General features: G+C 48.8%; 1 protein-coding gene across 1 annotated transcript in view; it reads right to left on the reverse strand.

The window, feature by feature from the left end:
- The window catches only part of COL27A1 (collagen type XXVII alpha 1 chain), a 222,490-nt gene that overhangs the window by 154,093 nt on the left and 52,032 nt on the right, over window positions 1–16,365 (reverse strand). The window contains exons 6-8 of the mRNA XM_038745686.1: window positions 11,733–11,786; window positions 7,938–7,991; window positions 172–216 (exon numbers count right to left, since the gene is read on the reverse strand). Of these exons, the coding sequence (XP_038601614.1) occupies window positions 172–216; window positions 7,938–7,991; window positions 11,733–11,786 (153 nt within the window). The remainder of the gene's footprint in view (window positions 1–171; window positions 217–7,937; window positions 7,992–11,732; window positions 11,787–16,365) is intronic.

Below are 16,365 nucleotides of genomic sequence, written 5' to 3' on the forward strand. Positions count from 1 at the left end.
GCTGGGCCACGGTGGTGTCGCCAGGGCCCAGGAATGCCAAGAGGCGGTGGCATAAATCAACTAGCCTGGGTGGAGAGGGTCCATGCACACAGCGGCAGTGTTTTATGCTGAGGCTGGGCGAGAGCTCAGAAATCAATCCTTGGTGACTTTGTTGGGGCTGGGAACACTTACCTGGTCTCCAGGATGCCCTGGTGGTCCCGGGTAGCCCTTCTGCCCCTGGGAGGAAAAAACCCAGTCACAAAGAAGATCAGAAACTGCCTTCAGGTCATGTTTGTCATCTTAGAGGGGTGGGAAATGGGGTGGTTCATTCATTCATTCATTCAATCATACTTACTGAGCGCTTGCTGTGCACAAAGCACTGTACTAAGCTCTTGGGAGAGTACCATACAACAACAGACAATCCCTGCCAGCAACAAGCTTACAGTCTAGAGCAGGAGACAGACATTAATATAAATTACAGATATGTGCTGTGGGGCTGTGGGGCTGGGGGAAGAACAAGGGGAGAAAGTCAGAGTGACACAGAAGGGAGTGGGAGAAGAGGAAGGGAGGAAAAGAGGAAAGGTGGGCTTAGTCAAGGAAGGCCTCTTAGAGGAGATGTGCTTTCAATAAGGCTTTGAAGTGGAGAAGAGTAATTGTCAGATTTGAGGAGAGAGGACGTTCCAGGACAGAGGCAGGATGTGGGCGAGGGGTCGGTGGCAAGATGGGTGAGACGGAGGCACAGTGGAAAGGTTAGTATTAGAGGAGTGAAGTCTGTGGGCTGGATTGTAGTAGGAGAGTAGTGAAGGTGAGGTAAGATGGGGCAAGGTGATTGAGTACTTTGAAGCCAATGGTGAGGAGTTTTTGTTTGATGTCTAAGTGGATGGGCAACCACTAGAGTTTTTTGAGGAGTGGGGAAACATGGGGTATTTGTGATGCCTACATGTTTTACATGTTTTTGAGCAGGAATTGTCATCTGTAGGACTCATGGCCATTAATTCATTCACACCCACTGACATGTTCTTCTCGGATTACCAACAAGGAAAGGGAGGATTCAATTGGATTCAATACCTATTAACCCACCCCCTTAGCCTTGTGAGCCCCATGCGGGATGGGGACTGTGTCCACCTGATAATCTTGCGGATAGCATAGTGTTTGGCACACAGTATGGAGAGATAGCAGAAGGGCAGGGAGAAATGATTGCATTTAGAGGCTTTACTAATACACCTTATTTTAACGCTTACTCCCTCCCTTCTTCACTCCGTCTGTCATCTTCAATTTATTGAACACTTACTGTGTGCAAAACATATATTAAGCATATGGTACAATGAGCTTTCCCAAAGGGATAGGAGGTCTCTGGGCAGATAATCAGTGGGTCAAGGGGAACTGCTGCCCGGCTTCCGGCAGCAGCCCTGGAGGACTAAATTGGGGGGAACTGCTGCATCTTGGGTGGTCAAAGGGGAGCCTGACATGTGGACAAGGATCACACACACACACACACACACACACACACACACACACACACACACACACACACACACACGCCCCCCCCCCCCCCCCCCCCCCAAGGCATCTCCTTAATTGACTCTAATTGCAGAGTCGGTTGGATTTGGACAGAGTCAGCCCAGAGGTTGATAATCCCTCCAAATCCCACCCCCTCCTTCTGGGAGTTGAAGACCACAGCAAGGAGAGGCTAGGGCCTGCCTCTGGAGGCTAACAACTCAGGACCCTTCTCCTCCCATCAAGACAACAGGAAAATTTAATGGAGAAACACAAGGAGTTCGGGGTGGGGGGTGGGGGTGGCTTTATGACAGAAAGGAGCTCTCAGTGGAGTAATTCCCTCAATCTAGAGGTGGTGAAAGGAGGTGCCTCTGTGGTGCTGGTCTGGGGTTGGGGTCGGGGGAGGTTGGGGGTGTCCAAATTCCCCCACTTCAAGTTTTCCCTGCTTCTTCCCCTTTCTCTTTGGGAATACAACTTGGTGCAAAGATTACTCTCCCTGAAGGTGGGGATAGATTTGAGAAGGAGTGTAGGAAGAGCACAGGATTGGTCCAAGAGTTTAGTACAGTGCTCTGCACATGGTGTACTCTCTATAATTACCATTGATTTACTGGAAGTCAGAAGACTTGGGTTCTAATCCCACCTCTGCCACTTGTCTGCTAGGGCACCTTGAGCAAGTCTTAACTTCCCTGTGCCTCAGTTTCCTCATCTTTTAAATGGGGGATTAGTTAGCTATTCTCCCTATAACTTAGTCTGGGAACCCCATATAAGACAGAGACTGTGACAGATCCGATTGCAATGTCTCTAACTCAGTGCTATGGCACAGTGAAAGAGCTGAATAAAGACTACAATTATTATTATCATTACTACATCCTGCACACTCCTTCCTCTCCATCTCACTTCTGCTGTGACTCCCCATCTTCTGAGTGCCCCCCCTTCCCAACTCCCCTCCAGGGGCTGCTTTCCTAGAGTCTCAGAACTAAACAAGCACCCAAGTAAACTTCCCTCTAGTCTCTAAACTCTTTGTGGAAAGGGGTAGTGTCTACCAACTCTGTTGCACTGTACTCTTCTAAGCACACAGTAAGCTTTCAAACTGATTAATCGATCCTGGCCTTGTGTGGCAGGAGGTAAGAAGCTGCTGTGTCAAAACCAGGGCTCGTCTCATCTGGAATTTCCCTTCACTAGCTGTGTTTTCTGAGCCTCCCACAGAATAGAAAGACAGCCCCTGCTTCATTTGTCTCCAATCAACACAAAGGTCTGATCCCTGGGGCCTCTCAAGAGATGTTTTTTGGGGAGAAAACAGCAAGGTAGCAACCTGAACAGCGGGACCCACATCCCCAGATGCTGGACTCACTCACCCGGGGCTGGTGCCCTGAGCCCGAACCTGCGTCCAGGCAGTAGAGCCACCACTCTCCAACCTGCCACCCAGCTAGCATTGATTCAGAGAGAGTGGGCTGGCCTCACTCTGCAGTTAATTTTCCAGTGTGAAGCTGAGTATTCTGGGAGCCCTCTGAACCCCAAGGGAGGACAAGGACGGGTTACAGAAAGTTGGAAAGTGCTCACGGGTTAGTTGGAGGTGGAACGAGATTGGTCTTAATCACCTGGCTCTAATTTACAAAATGGCCATTTACAAGGATAGAATCTAGGATGGGAAGGCCCTAAATAGGTCATATCATCTATCCCTCTGCCCCAGAGCCAGAATGCCCCAACCCAGCCAAGGGGAGCAGGGCCTGCCCTGTTTTGAGGAGGATCTTTCACAGCTCCCTTGGCAGCGGGGCTCAGGAACGTGAGGCCAGGCTTCCTGACAACATTGAGTTCTGAGGGATGAAATCGCCTCTCCAGGGGCAGACTAAGTAAGCACGCTTACAACTGGCCTGGCCCAGGCCCCAGCCCTGGCCTGCACAAGGTACACAGGGTCAGGAGATCTCCTGGATCCATCCTGAGGCCAGAGAAGCCATTCCAGAGGCCCAAACTGAGGGGTGATTCCTGACCTGCCATCAGGACTCTCCCTGCTTCTGCAGGGCTCACAGAGGGTTGGGAAGAGAGACAGACAGACACAGACAGACAGATGCACAGCAAGCAACACAGAGGGAGAGAGTTCCCCAGCCTTAGCTGAGTTTGTGTTCTCTGCGGGTGTCCTACAGGGGTGGGCCCTGGTCTCAGGCCCAGACCTGCCCAGCCCTCAGGGTCCTATAGATGCCTAACTCTGAATTAATATAACAGATTGCAACTGCTGAGATTCCAAGCCAAGTCCACTGCTGGAAGACTCAGTAGCTATGGCAGAGTTTAAAGATTCCAAGGCTCTGGGTTCTAATCCTGCCTCTTAACTTTGCTTTGTGATCCTAGGCAAGACATAAGATCTCTTAATGCCTCAGTTTCCCCGTGTCAAAGCATCCAGGGTTTTCAGTTAAAGGGATGAAATAAACAGATCCTCTAATGCGAGGGTTGTGTTCTTGTGAAATCTCACAAGAAGGAAAACCTGCACTGCAGAACTCACCCACCCCACCACCCTGTACCTGCACAAGGGAAGTTTCTTCAGTAATGCAGCCCGCCCAGCCCACACAGGCTTGCGTGGTCAGAAGAACATTCCCTAATTGGCCAAGTGTGTTCTAGCCAAAACATTTAATGAAAGCACACTGACTAGCAGGACAGAACTGGACTCGGAAAAACAAAATTTATCTCCAGCCACTGGCCTGGGGAGGGACAAAAAGAGAATCAATCAAAAGCATTTATAGAGCGTCTTCTCGGTGTAAAGCATTATACTAAGCTTTTGGGGGAGTCCAATAGAGTTACTAGAAGTCTTCGATACTCCTCCATAGGGGAGAGTTTCCCATAAGCTGTGAGTCCTGTATAATAATTAGGGTAGTTGTTAAGTGCTTACTATGTGCCAAGCATTGTTCTAAGTGATGGGGTAGATACAAGTTGAGTTGTATACAGTCCCTGTCGGTCATTGGGCTCACATTCTCAATCCCCATTTTACAGATGAGGTACCTGAAGCCCAGAGAATAATAATATTTATGGTATTTTGTTAAGTGCTTTCTGTGTGCCAGGCACTGTAGAAGTGACTTGTCCAAGGTCACATAGACACATGGCAGACCTGGGATTAGAACCCATGGGACAGGGACTGTGTCCAATTTAATTAACTTGTATCCACCCCAGCACTTACAACAGTGTTTGACAGTTTAATACGATTATTAAAAAAAACAACAACAAAACCTCATAGTTCTGCTCAATTTTTCTGAACATCCATCAGGAACGTACATGTATTCACTGATTCACAAACACACACGCGCACACACACGCACATATACACAAAGGAACACAGGAAACGGGAACTCTTAATTATAAACAGAACAGAGTCCGTCCAATCCAAGCCACTTAGATATTTTACAAGCATTCCATCTGTACCTACTCACTTTTCATTCTGCTTAGCACTAGAGTTTGCATCTTAAATCTCTCAGCATGGAGGCCCAGAAGTAGGCTTCCCACCCCACTGGAAGAGGATCACAGGCGCATTCAAAAAATAGCTAAACTGAGGCACCGGCACAAAATTCTCCCCACCACTGGCCCCTGGGCTTTCGATGAGTCGATGCAAGTGTTTTTTCCTAAGAATTCCAAGGCACAGTCTAGTATTCACCTTGGTGTTTTATCTATAAACGCAGGTAAATAAACGGTTGGCTGGGTAAGAGTTGAGAAACAGGGTGTGTAAAATCTATCTGATTAACTGCTTCCTCCCTCACCACTGCTTGGGAGAGGGGTCTTTAAATGGAGCCTTCTTGCCCCCAGCTGGGTCTGATGACTGTCTGGAGTCACTCAGAGGGAGGAAGAAACCCTGCCTTTGTCCCCAGCCCAGATAGATATAACGCACGATCATTTCCCTTTCCATGACCATTCTCAATCAGCTCTAAATGACAAGGGTGACGAGCAGGCCAAAGTCAGCAGGGTAACACTTGTCCAGAAACACTGCCTCGCGAGGCACAGCCCAGGACCGGAGCCCAGACTGCAGAGATGTTCTAGGAGCCAGGATTTCCCCAGTAAAGACCAGTTTTTCCACAGACGGCTTTCCGCTTGGAACTGGAAGGGTCTGAACCATGCCCAGTTAATCAGAGTTTGAGGATTGGGGGTGCATCTCTGAGTCACAGGCCTGGGTGTTAGTTGACCACTGAAGGGTCAACCAAGGGATTCTCACTCCAGGGAGAGGAGGGCAGACCTTGAGGTTAAGAGGGCTGACTGAGCCTGGGAGAGTTCATCTGAGTGTCAAAGTGGGAATAGGAAGGTTTGTGGTGAGAGACCAAGAGTTGATGACTTCTTCCAGGGGCAATCTGGATCCTAGTCCCATCTCTCTCCCATCCTGGAGCCTCCCATTCCTTCTTAAATCGGTGACCTCTTGGGGAGAGGGGCTGCAGTGCCTTAAAGTCCCGGCTGGACCCCCCCGATCTGCACTAAGAATGGAGATGTCTTCCCCAAGAAGCCCAACAGACTTGAAACCTACTCTTTGTTTAGGAACCCAGTCCCCAAGCTGCTCCCCAGGTGAGTGGGGTTGGAAAGTGTCCTTCTGACTACTGGAAAATCAGCCAGTCCTGGGGATATGGACAGAAGAACATTAGTGTGTGTGTGTGGCTATGTATGTATTTTTGAGTGTGTGTGTGTGTGTGCGTGTGTGTGCATGGAGGTATTGTCAGAAGGATATGCTTATTGGTATGTTTGGGAGTACGTATTTTTGAGTGTGAGTATGCATTTTGGGGAACATGAGTTTCTGCGAATGCTTGAGTGTTTATGAACGTGATTTTTTAAAAAATGGCATTTGTTAAGTGCTTACCATGTACCAGGCACTGTACTAAGTGCTGGAGTAGGTACAAGCTAAGCAGGTTGGACACAGTCCATGTCCCACATGGGGCTCACAGTCTTATATCTCCACTTTACAGATGAGGTAACTGAGGCACAGAGAAGTTAAGTGATTTGCCCAAGGTCACAACTGGCAAGTGGTGGAGCGGGGGATTAGAACGCAGGTCTTTTGGACATCCAGGCCCATGCTTTATCCACTGGGCCATACTGTTTATTTTAGGGAGAGAATATGCATTTTTAGATGTGTGTATGTGTAGGTATTTTGCAGGGGCAGAAATGTGTGTGAGTTTGTGAGTATGTATTTGAATGTATAAACAGGAATGTGAGTGTGTGAGTATCTGCAAGTGGAGGAGGTGAGGTGTCGGGAGGGGTGAATGCCTATATGGGACTGAGTGTGAGAGAGAGAAAGAGCGGGTGTATGGAAGTGTGTGTGAGTGGGTTTGTGAGAGTGAGAAAGTGAGTGGGTGAACAAAGAGGGCTTCCCAAAATATCCAGTCCCGTTTGGTTTTCCGCCCCCAAACCAGTATTTCACTGACTGCCTTCTCACTGAACAAAACACCAGGCTCTACTTTATGAGCTGCTAAGGAAGACTGCACTATTCACACCTCATCCATTAGAAATGTAGAGAGTGTGAAGGAGGCAGGGGAGCTGACGGCAGGGAACTCAAAGGTGAATGTGTGGAGGGTGGCCTTGTTTCTCAGGTCAGGGAAAAGAAAAGAAAAGAAAAAGAGTCAGGGACTCCCTGGGGCCTGAAGATAGTCTTGACTTGTAGACTGCAGCTAACATCCCCAGAATTGAATTGTGGGACATGAAGCTGGCTCCCTCCCTCAGAAGAACAGCTGTTCTGTCCTGGATTTACCAAGTGCTCTCCCTCCCAGGGCCGATTTCTTTTTTTCCTCTTCCCAGTGCACTAGCATTCTCTGTTGGCTGAAGGGGGCTGAGAGGGGAGGAAGAATGGGGCAGGGCTCAGAGTCAAAAGCTTCAAATGGCTCCTTCATCACCATGGAAATATCAGAGGACGCTCCCATGGCCCCAGGGCTGTTTGCCACTGCAGCTGGTTGGGCTGGGAAACAGCTGTTGGGGTGGGTATTGGCAGCTGGACTGACAGCTGGACACCAGGGCCTGGGGCCGGAGAGCGATGAGACAGCCATTGGCAGTCATAGTTTTGAAGTTTTCCCTCCAATAAACCGTTTCTGAGGGGAGTCCCTTGGGGGCAGAGGCCCATTTCCTCTCCCCAGGCAAGAGAGTTTACTCAAATGGCATCTCTCTTTGTGGGAAGCCAGGATGGGGAGAGAGAGGCCAAGGGGAGGGAGAGTAAGACTCCCCCCGTGGCTGGGGGAGCAGGAAAAAGCTCCAGGCTTAGTCAGGCTGATGGCTGGGATCTAGTGGACCTGCCTTCTAAGGAGATGAACCAAAGGGGAATCCCAGTCTGGTGGCACTTAATCCCTGGGCCCTGGGCCCTGGGCCCTCTGGGGAAAGACTCTCGCCTGTCCTTGCTTTTCTCCGAAACCAGAGCATCATTCAGGAAGAATCATTTGGGGTGAGCACACGTGGCTTTGAAATTCAAGTGCCAAGGGGCTGGTCCCTTACAATAATATTCAGAAAAGCCAAGCTCTTACCTTCCGACCAACTGATCCCAGCTGTCCCGTCAATCCAGGTAAGCCTGCATTTCCCTGGAAACACAGACAAGGAGGATGAAGCAGGGACAGGAGTTCCAAATGCCCCGGCCTTGGACACAATACAGTCACCACACTGACCCAAATCAACAGGACACCTCCCAACAAATCTCCCAGATTTCCAAGCATTCTCTATTTTCAACTTTGAGAAGCAACATGGCCTTGTAGAAAGAGCAAGAGCCTGGGTGCCGGAAGATCTGGATTCTAATCACGACTCCACCACTTGCCTACTGCGTGATCTTGGGTAAGTCACTTCACCTCTCTGCTTCAGAAAACTCATGATTAAAATGTGGATTTTTTAATGGTATCTATTAGTGCTTACAATGTGCTAGGCACTGAACTAAGCACTGGGATAGATGCAAGCACTGGGATAGGTTGGACACAGACCGTGTCCTGCATGAGATTCACAGTCTTTATCCCCACTTTACAGATGAGAGAACTGAGGCAAAGAGAAGTTAAGTGACTTGCCCAAGGTAACACAAACCAGTGGTGGAGCCAGGATTAGAACCCAGGTAATTCTGATTCCAGGGCCTGAGCTCTATCCATTGGCCACACTGTTTCTTTAATTCATACTTATTCTCTCCCTTAGGCTGTGAGCTCCATGTGGGACAGGGACTGTGTCCAAATCTGACCATCTTATATCTAAGCTGTGCTTAGTACAGAGTAAGCACTTAGACACCACAATTATTATTAATTTTATTACTCACTTCATTGGTTTCCCTCTGGGTGTGGATTTCTTCTCTGCTATGGAGAATACTCTTGCACTGACCTTAACCTACACGTGCTGGAATTTTCTCTCAGGTGAAGGACAAACTCTGAAAGTTAGCTTTAAATGGAGTTTTTGTCATGGGAGAGATGCAGTTCCAAAGCACAACATAACACATATTTTATGTCTTTCAAATACCACTGGAGCCCTGCACCTTCTATCTGGATGAAGAACTTAGATGACTGGCTGATTTTTACCTTACGTGTCTGTCTCCCGTCCTCTCTCCCCCACTTTATTCTTAGATTCAGAGCCTTTAAAGGGTCAGGAATCTTGTATAATTTTCACCTACGTATTTCTTCCCAGCACTCAGTACAGTGCTTAGCGTAGGGTAAGCCCTTAAAAAAATGCTACCTCTACTTCCACTCCCCCCAAGACCCAAGTCTGCTGGGATTATAAACATTTCCTCTTTAGCTCTGCTCAACATTCCCATTCAGATGGCTTCTGGGTGGAAGGCAGACTGACTATGAAGTCCTTTCCCTTGGTTTCAAGATGAGTGGGAAGCAAGAAGGTGGCAGGGATTACTGTTTTCCCAAGCTCCTGATTGATTATTCCGCCCGCAACCTCCTTCACTTTACAAGCGCTTGTACTTCCCAAGCGCTTAGTACAGTGCTCTGCACACAGTAAGTGCTCAATAAATGCGATTGATTGATTGATTGACTACAAGGAATACTGGAAGGTGGATTAAGCCTTTTGGCTCTCCATTTGGAGTTTATAGGCTGGAGGTGGAGAGCTCTAGGCTACTGGGAGTCTAGCTGAAGAGTTTTGGAGATAGGGTTTGGGGGCTGAACCACTATGAATGCTACCACTCCTCAAATCCTGCAGCCCTGACAGCCTTATAGCCATGTCCTGCCACAGAGGGACGAGGGCACTCTAGATTCCTGTGGCAGGTGACCTACTCTGTACAAGCAAGGAAAAGAGGAAGGGGCGAGGCTGACCTGGGGAACACCAGGCCCCAAAACCCTTGCTATGAGCCACAATTTGTACCGTGGGGTGGAGGGAGCAGACTTTATTTGCATTGCTAAGGGCTCTGCCCTACCTGTCTACCCTCATTCTCCAACTCTGGACTGTAAGCTCATTGTGGTCCATCTCCCAAGTGCTTAGTACAATGCTCTGCACAAAGTAAGCATTCAAATATCATTGATTGATAGGGAATGGGTCTACCAACTCTGTTATACGGTATTCTCCTAAGTGCTCAGTACAGTGCTTTGCCCATAGGAAGCGCTCAATAAATGCAACTGATTGATTCCCACTACACCCTGGCCCACACCCTCCTTCACAGCCAGATCTGCTTCTTGATTGCCCCTCACTTAATCCTCCCTATCCCATTTCTAAATCTTAAACCAAACTGACTTTTGACATTCAAAACCTTCCTCCTACAGAAGCTTTGCCTGATTTATGAGAAGTAGCATGGTCTCTAGTGAAAAGAGCATGGCCCTGGGAGTCAGAGGACCTTGGTACTAATCCCAGCTCCACCACTTGTCTGCTCTGTGACCTTGGGGAAGTCACCTAACTTCTCTGGGCCTAATTTACCTCATCTGTAAAATGGAGATTAAGACTGTGAGTCTTACGTGGGACTAGGACTGAGTCCAATCCAATTATCTTAGTAGAGTGCCTGGCACAAAGTGCTTAAGAAGTATCATAAAAAAGTTAATTCCACCCAATTAACCTCATTCAGGCAGTCTGCCTCACTCACTTTACATAAATGTGGAGGTACATATGTTGATTATAGATTGTCTTCCTGGTCTTCCCTATTAGGTTGTAAATATCTGGAAGGCAAGGATACTTTCCATTCTGCAACATGGACCTCAAGTCCAAAGCTTCACTCCTGTGGAGTGAAGTCTTGTTGATGATGATAATGATGCTATTTATGCTGGGGTCTGGGAAAGGGTGGCTGGTTAGATGTTGGGTGTGCTGAGAATTTTGTTTTTTTGCACTTGTCTGTAAGGAGAGTCTGCATTCATTGGTTCTATAGTGATCACCTGCTTTTCAAAAGGTAGCTGCCTCTATTGAATGAGATTAGTACTGTTTTCTTACAGCCTTGCAGATAGGTACAAAAAAACCCAAAACCAAACCAAACTTTACCAGCTTGCCTTCCTGACAGAAGTACAACATGACAGAGAATAGGCCTGGGAGCCAGAGGACCTGGGTTCCTAAACCCTTTTCTGTCACTTGCCTGCTGTGTGGCCTTGAGCAAGTCATTTAACTTCTCTGGTCCTCAATTTCTTCATCTGTAAAATGGGGATTTAATACCTGTTCTTCCTCCCACTTAGACTGTGAGCCCCACATGGGACAGGAACTATGCTGCATTTATCCCAGTGCTTAGTACAGTGTTTGTCACTTAGCAAGCACTTAAAATACCATTATGAACACTGGAATGTAAAAATCGATATCAACCTTTTTCCTCCACTCATTCAAGCTTAAATCCTTACTTAGTGAAACAGGGAGAATGGAATGTTTTATCGGTCATGATTTCTCAAGTCTTAACAAATTTCCTCTTACTCTTTTCGCAAAGGGGCCACTGAAAGCACCTATTTACTGCCAGCACCAACCTGACTACCCTTCTTTGTGAGTTCTGGGATCCATGCCCTTTGGCAATAGGGGCAAGAAGACAGGGCCACAGCCCCATGAAGCCAGCGGACGGTGTAGTAAGTCTGAAGGCTGTCGAAGGTAGTGGGCAGAGTGACAAGGCTGTCCTAGCCCTTGTGGCTCTCCTGTTAGGAATGTTAGAGCGTGCATGGGACCAGGGGCAGCAGACTTGTGGGGTGGACCTGCTCCTGGAGTTCAAGGTGGTCAATCCTGTCCCAGTGACTATTGTTTCTGCCGCAGGTCAGTTGGGGGTGGATTTGGTGGTCACGAGAAAGGGTGGCGAAGATCCAGAATGGGAAGAGTGTCTGGGCTCTGAGAGAGCCAGGATTGGGCTGGCTGGTCCCCCACACCTGTGTTCCCTAGCCCAAATTCCCAGAAAAACCTACCTTTTCCCCATTGTAGGCCTTTCCAGGTGACCTTCCAGGATCCCCTTTGTGGCCCTGAAACAGAGAGCACCGAGTTCATGGCTTGTATGCAAAGAGGCCTTCATCCCTTCCTGCAGAGTCCCACCCACTACTCTGAGGAAAGCAAGACTCTCACCATCTGCCAGGAAGCAGAAAGCCTCCCGCTGTCCTCTTTTAAGCACTCTCGTTAAGGAAATTGACAACCACTCATTCCTCAAAATTCTCCCTCTAGGGAGACCCAGAGAGACTTCAGCTAATCCCCAGGAGTCAGGGTGCTGGCCCTTGAGTGACCAGCACATGAAAGGAAGCAGGATATTGTATGAAACCCAGTAGAAATGCTGCCATCCCAGTAGGGAGAGAACTTCACATCCTCAGTTACTGGCGAGAGAAAATTGATAATTGATTGCTGTTGCTTTGTTCTGAGACAGTGTGGTCTAATAGCCCAATGGCTTGCAAGTCAGGTGACCTGGCTTCTCATCCCAGCTTTGTCACTGCTTTGTGACTCTGGACAAGTCACTTAACCTCTTTGGGTCCCAATATCTCATACATAAAATGGGAATAAAATACCTGCTTCCTTCTTCCTCTTTGACTGTGAGTCCCGTGTGGGACGGCACCTGGGTCAATCTGATTCTCAAATATCTGTTCCAGTGTTTAGCACAGTGCTTGGCTAAATAAGAACCTAATAAGAACTTAATAAATACCATGACTAACTGAGCTAGGAACCAGAAATCTGATACAACGCAATCTCTGAGGTGATTGGCCCCGTCCTGCAAACCTCAAGGGAAGTCCAGTCCAGCTCCCCAACCTTGCCTAGCCCAGCCCTGTTTGAAATAGCTCACGGGTCCTGGTCCCCCGGACATCTCTGAAAAACAAATCCCCTGGTGTGGGATCTGCCACTTGACCTCAATGATGTCACCCCAGTTCTCCAAGCTCTGCCTTCAGTCTCTCAGCCAAGGCCTCGCCCTCTGATGCTTGCCCCCTCAGCCTGAGTTAAGTAACGGGGTGTTCTTGACTCCTTCAGAAGTGGGCTCTGGCAAGCGGGGGACTTCTCCCTCTTCCCCACTAAGGATGGTTTGGCTTTCTGGTAAGGAGGTGCGTGACCAAGAAAAGGCAGGAATCCAGCTGCCATTTTCCTGAAACTTGGGGAAGACACCATTCTTCCCTCCTCCCACTCCCTCCATTGCCTCTGAATCCCCATCCCCTTTCAGCCCCCTCCTGCCGGCCCAGCTCTGGCTGCATTGGTTTGAGGCTTGGATCTCATTCACCTAACACTCGTTCCCAGCCGAGGTCTCGCTCCCAGGGACTCTCCAGATTTTGGATCAACTGCCCAGTTCCCTTCCACTGCATTGCCCCGCCGCCAACAAGGATGGCTTGTTTCCAGCCCTCACTTCCAAGCACTTTGAATATCACATTTCTGTGTCAGTGTTCCCTAGGATCTTACTGGCAAATGATGGGTGGCCGGCCTCCCTCCTGGCACCCTGTTGGTTGGAGCAGAGGCTAAAGCTTTCCCTCTGTAGCTTCCCCAGGAAGGGTCTTGGAATGAGATCTCACCTGTCTAAGGGCTGGTCCCCTCCAGGCCTCAGGATTTAAGGGTCTGAGCATATGGCGCTTAAAGTCTGCAGGCTCTTCCCAGTCCCTGTTTGTTCCAAATCAGCTTTGGGAGCTGGGGCCACTGCACTGCTCCCCTCTGCCCTGCTCTGCCTGTGGCCCCCTCCTCTACAGGGTCCTGGGACTGGACTGAGCTCCTTGGGGCAGTAGCAAAGGGATGGAAGGAGGCTGGGGGCTGGGAAATCCCTGAAGGCTCTCTGCGTCAGGTGGGTGTGCAGGTGGCAGGTCCAGGAAGGGCTCATTCCCTGTTTCTTTCTACCCTTCTGCCCACCTTTGCCAGCGAGCACTGCCAGTAGTGAGCAGAGTCTCTCCCATTGCAGGCAGCTCAGAGTAGAGCTGGACCTCTAGCCCAGGACTTTCTCTGGGGTATCTTCTCGGTCCAACCCCCTCTTTTTTATGGTATCTGTAAAGATCTTACTATGTGCCAGGCACTGTACCAAGTGCTGGTGTAAATACAAGTTAAGCAGGTTGGACATGGACCATGTCCTTCATGGGGCCCACAGTGTTAATCCCCATTTTACAGATAAGGGAACTGAGGCATGGAGAAGTTAAGTGACTTGCCCAAGGTCATAAAACAGACAAGTGGTGGAGCTGGGATTAGAACCAAGGTCAATGTGGCTTCCAGTTCCATGCTCTTTCCACGAGGCCAGGCTGCTCCAAGAAATTCTTTCTGGATCCAGCTGGGGCAGCAAGACTGATGCCCCTATCAGCTGCCCTCACAACGCTCCATCATTCTTCAGCCCAACCAATGTCCCCCTCTGAGGCAGTTCTGGGAGGGCCCACTGGTTTTCTCCTCGTGGCAGGGAGATTTCTGCTGAATTCCCATGCTAACTACCTAGCACTCTGCTCTCTGGTAATGTTTTATAGCTCATTCATTGTGCCAGGGCCAAACCACACTCCCCAGGGAAATTCGCGCCTCTATAGCACCACGAACCAGGCGATTGAGTGTCCACAGCCAATTAAAGAAAACAGTCTAACACTACAGTCCCTGAGGTCTTTCAGGCCCTCCTCACAGCCTCCTTTGGGGGGTAAATGTAGTTTATCAAGGCCAGGGATCACCCAGGACTCCAAGCTGCATTCTACGGACAAAATGTTCAGATCCAATGTCAAGGGGCACTGTCCGTTCATTGGCCATGAGGCTCTCACTCTGGGTAGCTCATCAGAGACCCACTGAGCGGGCAGTTCCATGGCTGGTGGTCAGGACTCTGACCTCCCATCCTTAGTCCATCGCTGTCTCATTGTCTGACCTCACCTCTTTGGCCTCAGTTCTCCTCTGGGAAGACAAATACATGCCCATTCCCTGCCTCTGTCATACAGATGCTGATTATGAATAGGAGTTGCTCACCAGAGTCCCTTAAGGCCCGCTCAAGGTAGGGGCTGCAGACCCCCAGAGGGAAATGAAAGTATAGCTAAAAGCCTCAAAATGTCTGCCACGAGGTCAGAAAGGTGCCCAGTCATCTTTCTCTGGCCTGTTAAATCTTCTCCCTTTCCCATTTGTGTCCTCTAATGCCTTCTCTCCTGAACTGAAACTGGGAATACCCTGTCATTTAGAGAGAAGCAGGACCAAAGAGTCTCCGATCCAGTTCTCTTTGTGAGGCAGGTCAACACTCTCACTGCAGTTAACTCTTTAGCAAACCATCTGGTCTATACAGCAGTCTGCCCATCTTGCTCTGTCCGCATCTAAGACAGCTGGTTTTCCCCCTACCACCTAAGCTGGCCTAGATGTCTGCTCCATTAGATCGTCCAGATTCACCCATAGGATCCGGGCTTTTTACAAATTTGGATACCCTTGTACGGTACTTGACAAATGCTGTGATTACTATTGTTATTATTATTAAATCCACTTGAAGCAGCCACCTCTCTTTCGGATTCCTTCTCAAATTCATCTGCTCCTGAAAGAGCTGGATCAAGCTCAGTCAGTAACTCTTTGCCCTAAAATCTGGATTCTTTGCCGAGTGAAGATGCAGCCCTGAACTCACTCGGTGGGTGGAGTTGCCAAAAAGCTTCCCATGGGCTCACTCCATCCTTCCTTCCACTCACTTGCTCTGGGCCATGGGAGAAATTAATCAACAAATGTCAATAGTTCAGCTAAAGGTCTTGGAGCCTGCCCTACCACAGATAAATTAGCTCCATCAGAGCAGAGGTACTGCAATGTCTGCACTACAGTGTTTGCAAACCACAGGATAAGACTGATAGGTCCCCACTATCTGATGAGACCTGATTACCCAGGCAACAGAGTATGCTTGGGGCTGTCCTGTCCCATGAGCATATATGGCACTGTCCTACTCCACCTGCCATTACTGCCATCATCACCATCAAATGAGTAGGTCATCCAGGTACCACTGGTAGTTGGGTGTATGTGGACTGTGTTAATAATAGTAATAATAATAATAAGATAGTATTTGTTAAGCATTTACAATGTGCCAGACACTGTACTAAGTACTGGTGTGAATACAAGCAAATCAAGCTTTTTTTTTGATGGCATTTATTAAGCGCTTACTATGTGCAAAGCACTGTTCTAAGTGCTGGGGGAATACAAGGTGATCAGGTTGTCCCACGGGGGGCTCACAGTCAATCTCCATTTTACAGATGAGGTAACCAAGGTACAGAGAAGTTAAGTGATTTGCCCAAAGTCACACAGCTGACAATTGGCAGAGCCGGGATTTGAACCCATGACCACTGACTCCAAAGCCCATGCTCTTTCCACTGAGCCACACTGCTTCTCTATGTGGGGCTCATAGTCTCAATCCCCATTTTTATAAATGAGGCAAATGAGGCACAGAGAAGTGAAGTGACTTGCTTCACTTCAACCCAGAAATCCCGAGGGGTAGGAAACCCAGAGGGTTGTGTGGCCATCTGCCTTGACTCTTTCCCTCTAGAATGAAAATTCCTCAAGGGCAGGAAACACATCCTCTCCATACAGTCAACTCTCAATGATCCCTGCTAATAAAGGACGGGGGAAGCACAGGTCAGGCAAAAGCTACATTTTAGCTATTAGCTTCCAGCT

The sequence above is a fragment of the Tachyglossus aculeatus genome, chromosome 4 (assembly GCF_015852505.1).
Source record: "Tachyglossus aculeatus isolate mTacAcu1 chromosome 4, mTacAcu1.pri, whole genome shotgun sequence".
Taxonomy (NCBI): Eukaryota; Metazoa; Chordata; class Mammalia; order Monotremata; family Tachyglossidae; genus Tachyglossus; species Tachyglossus aculeatus.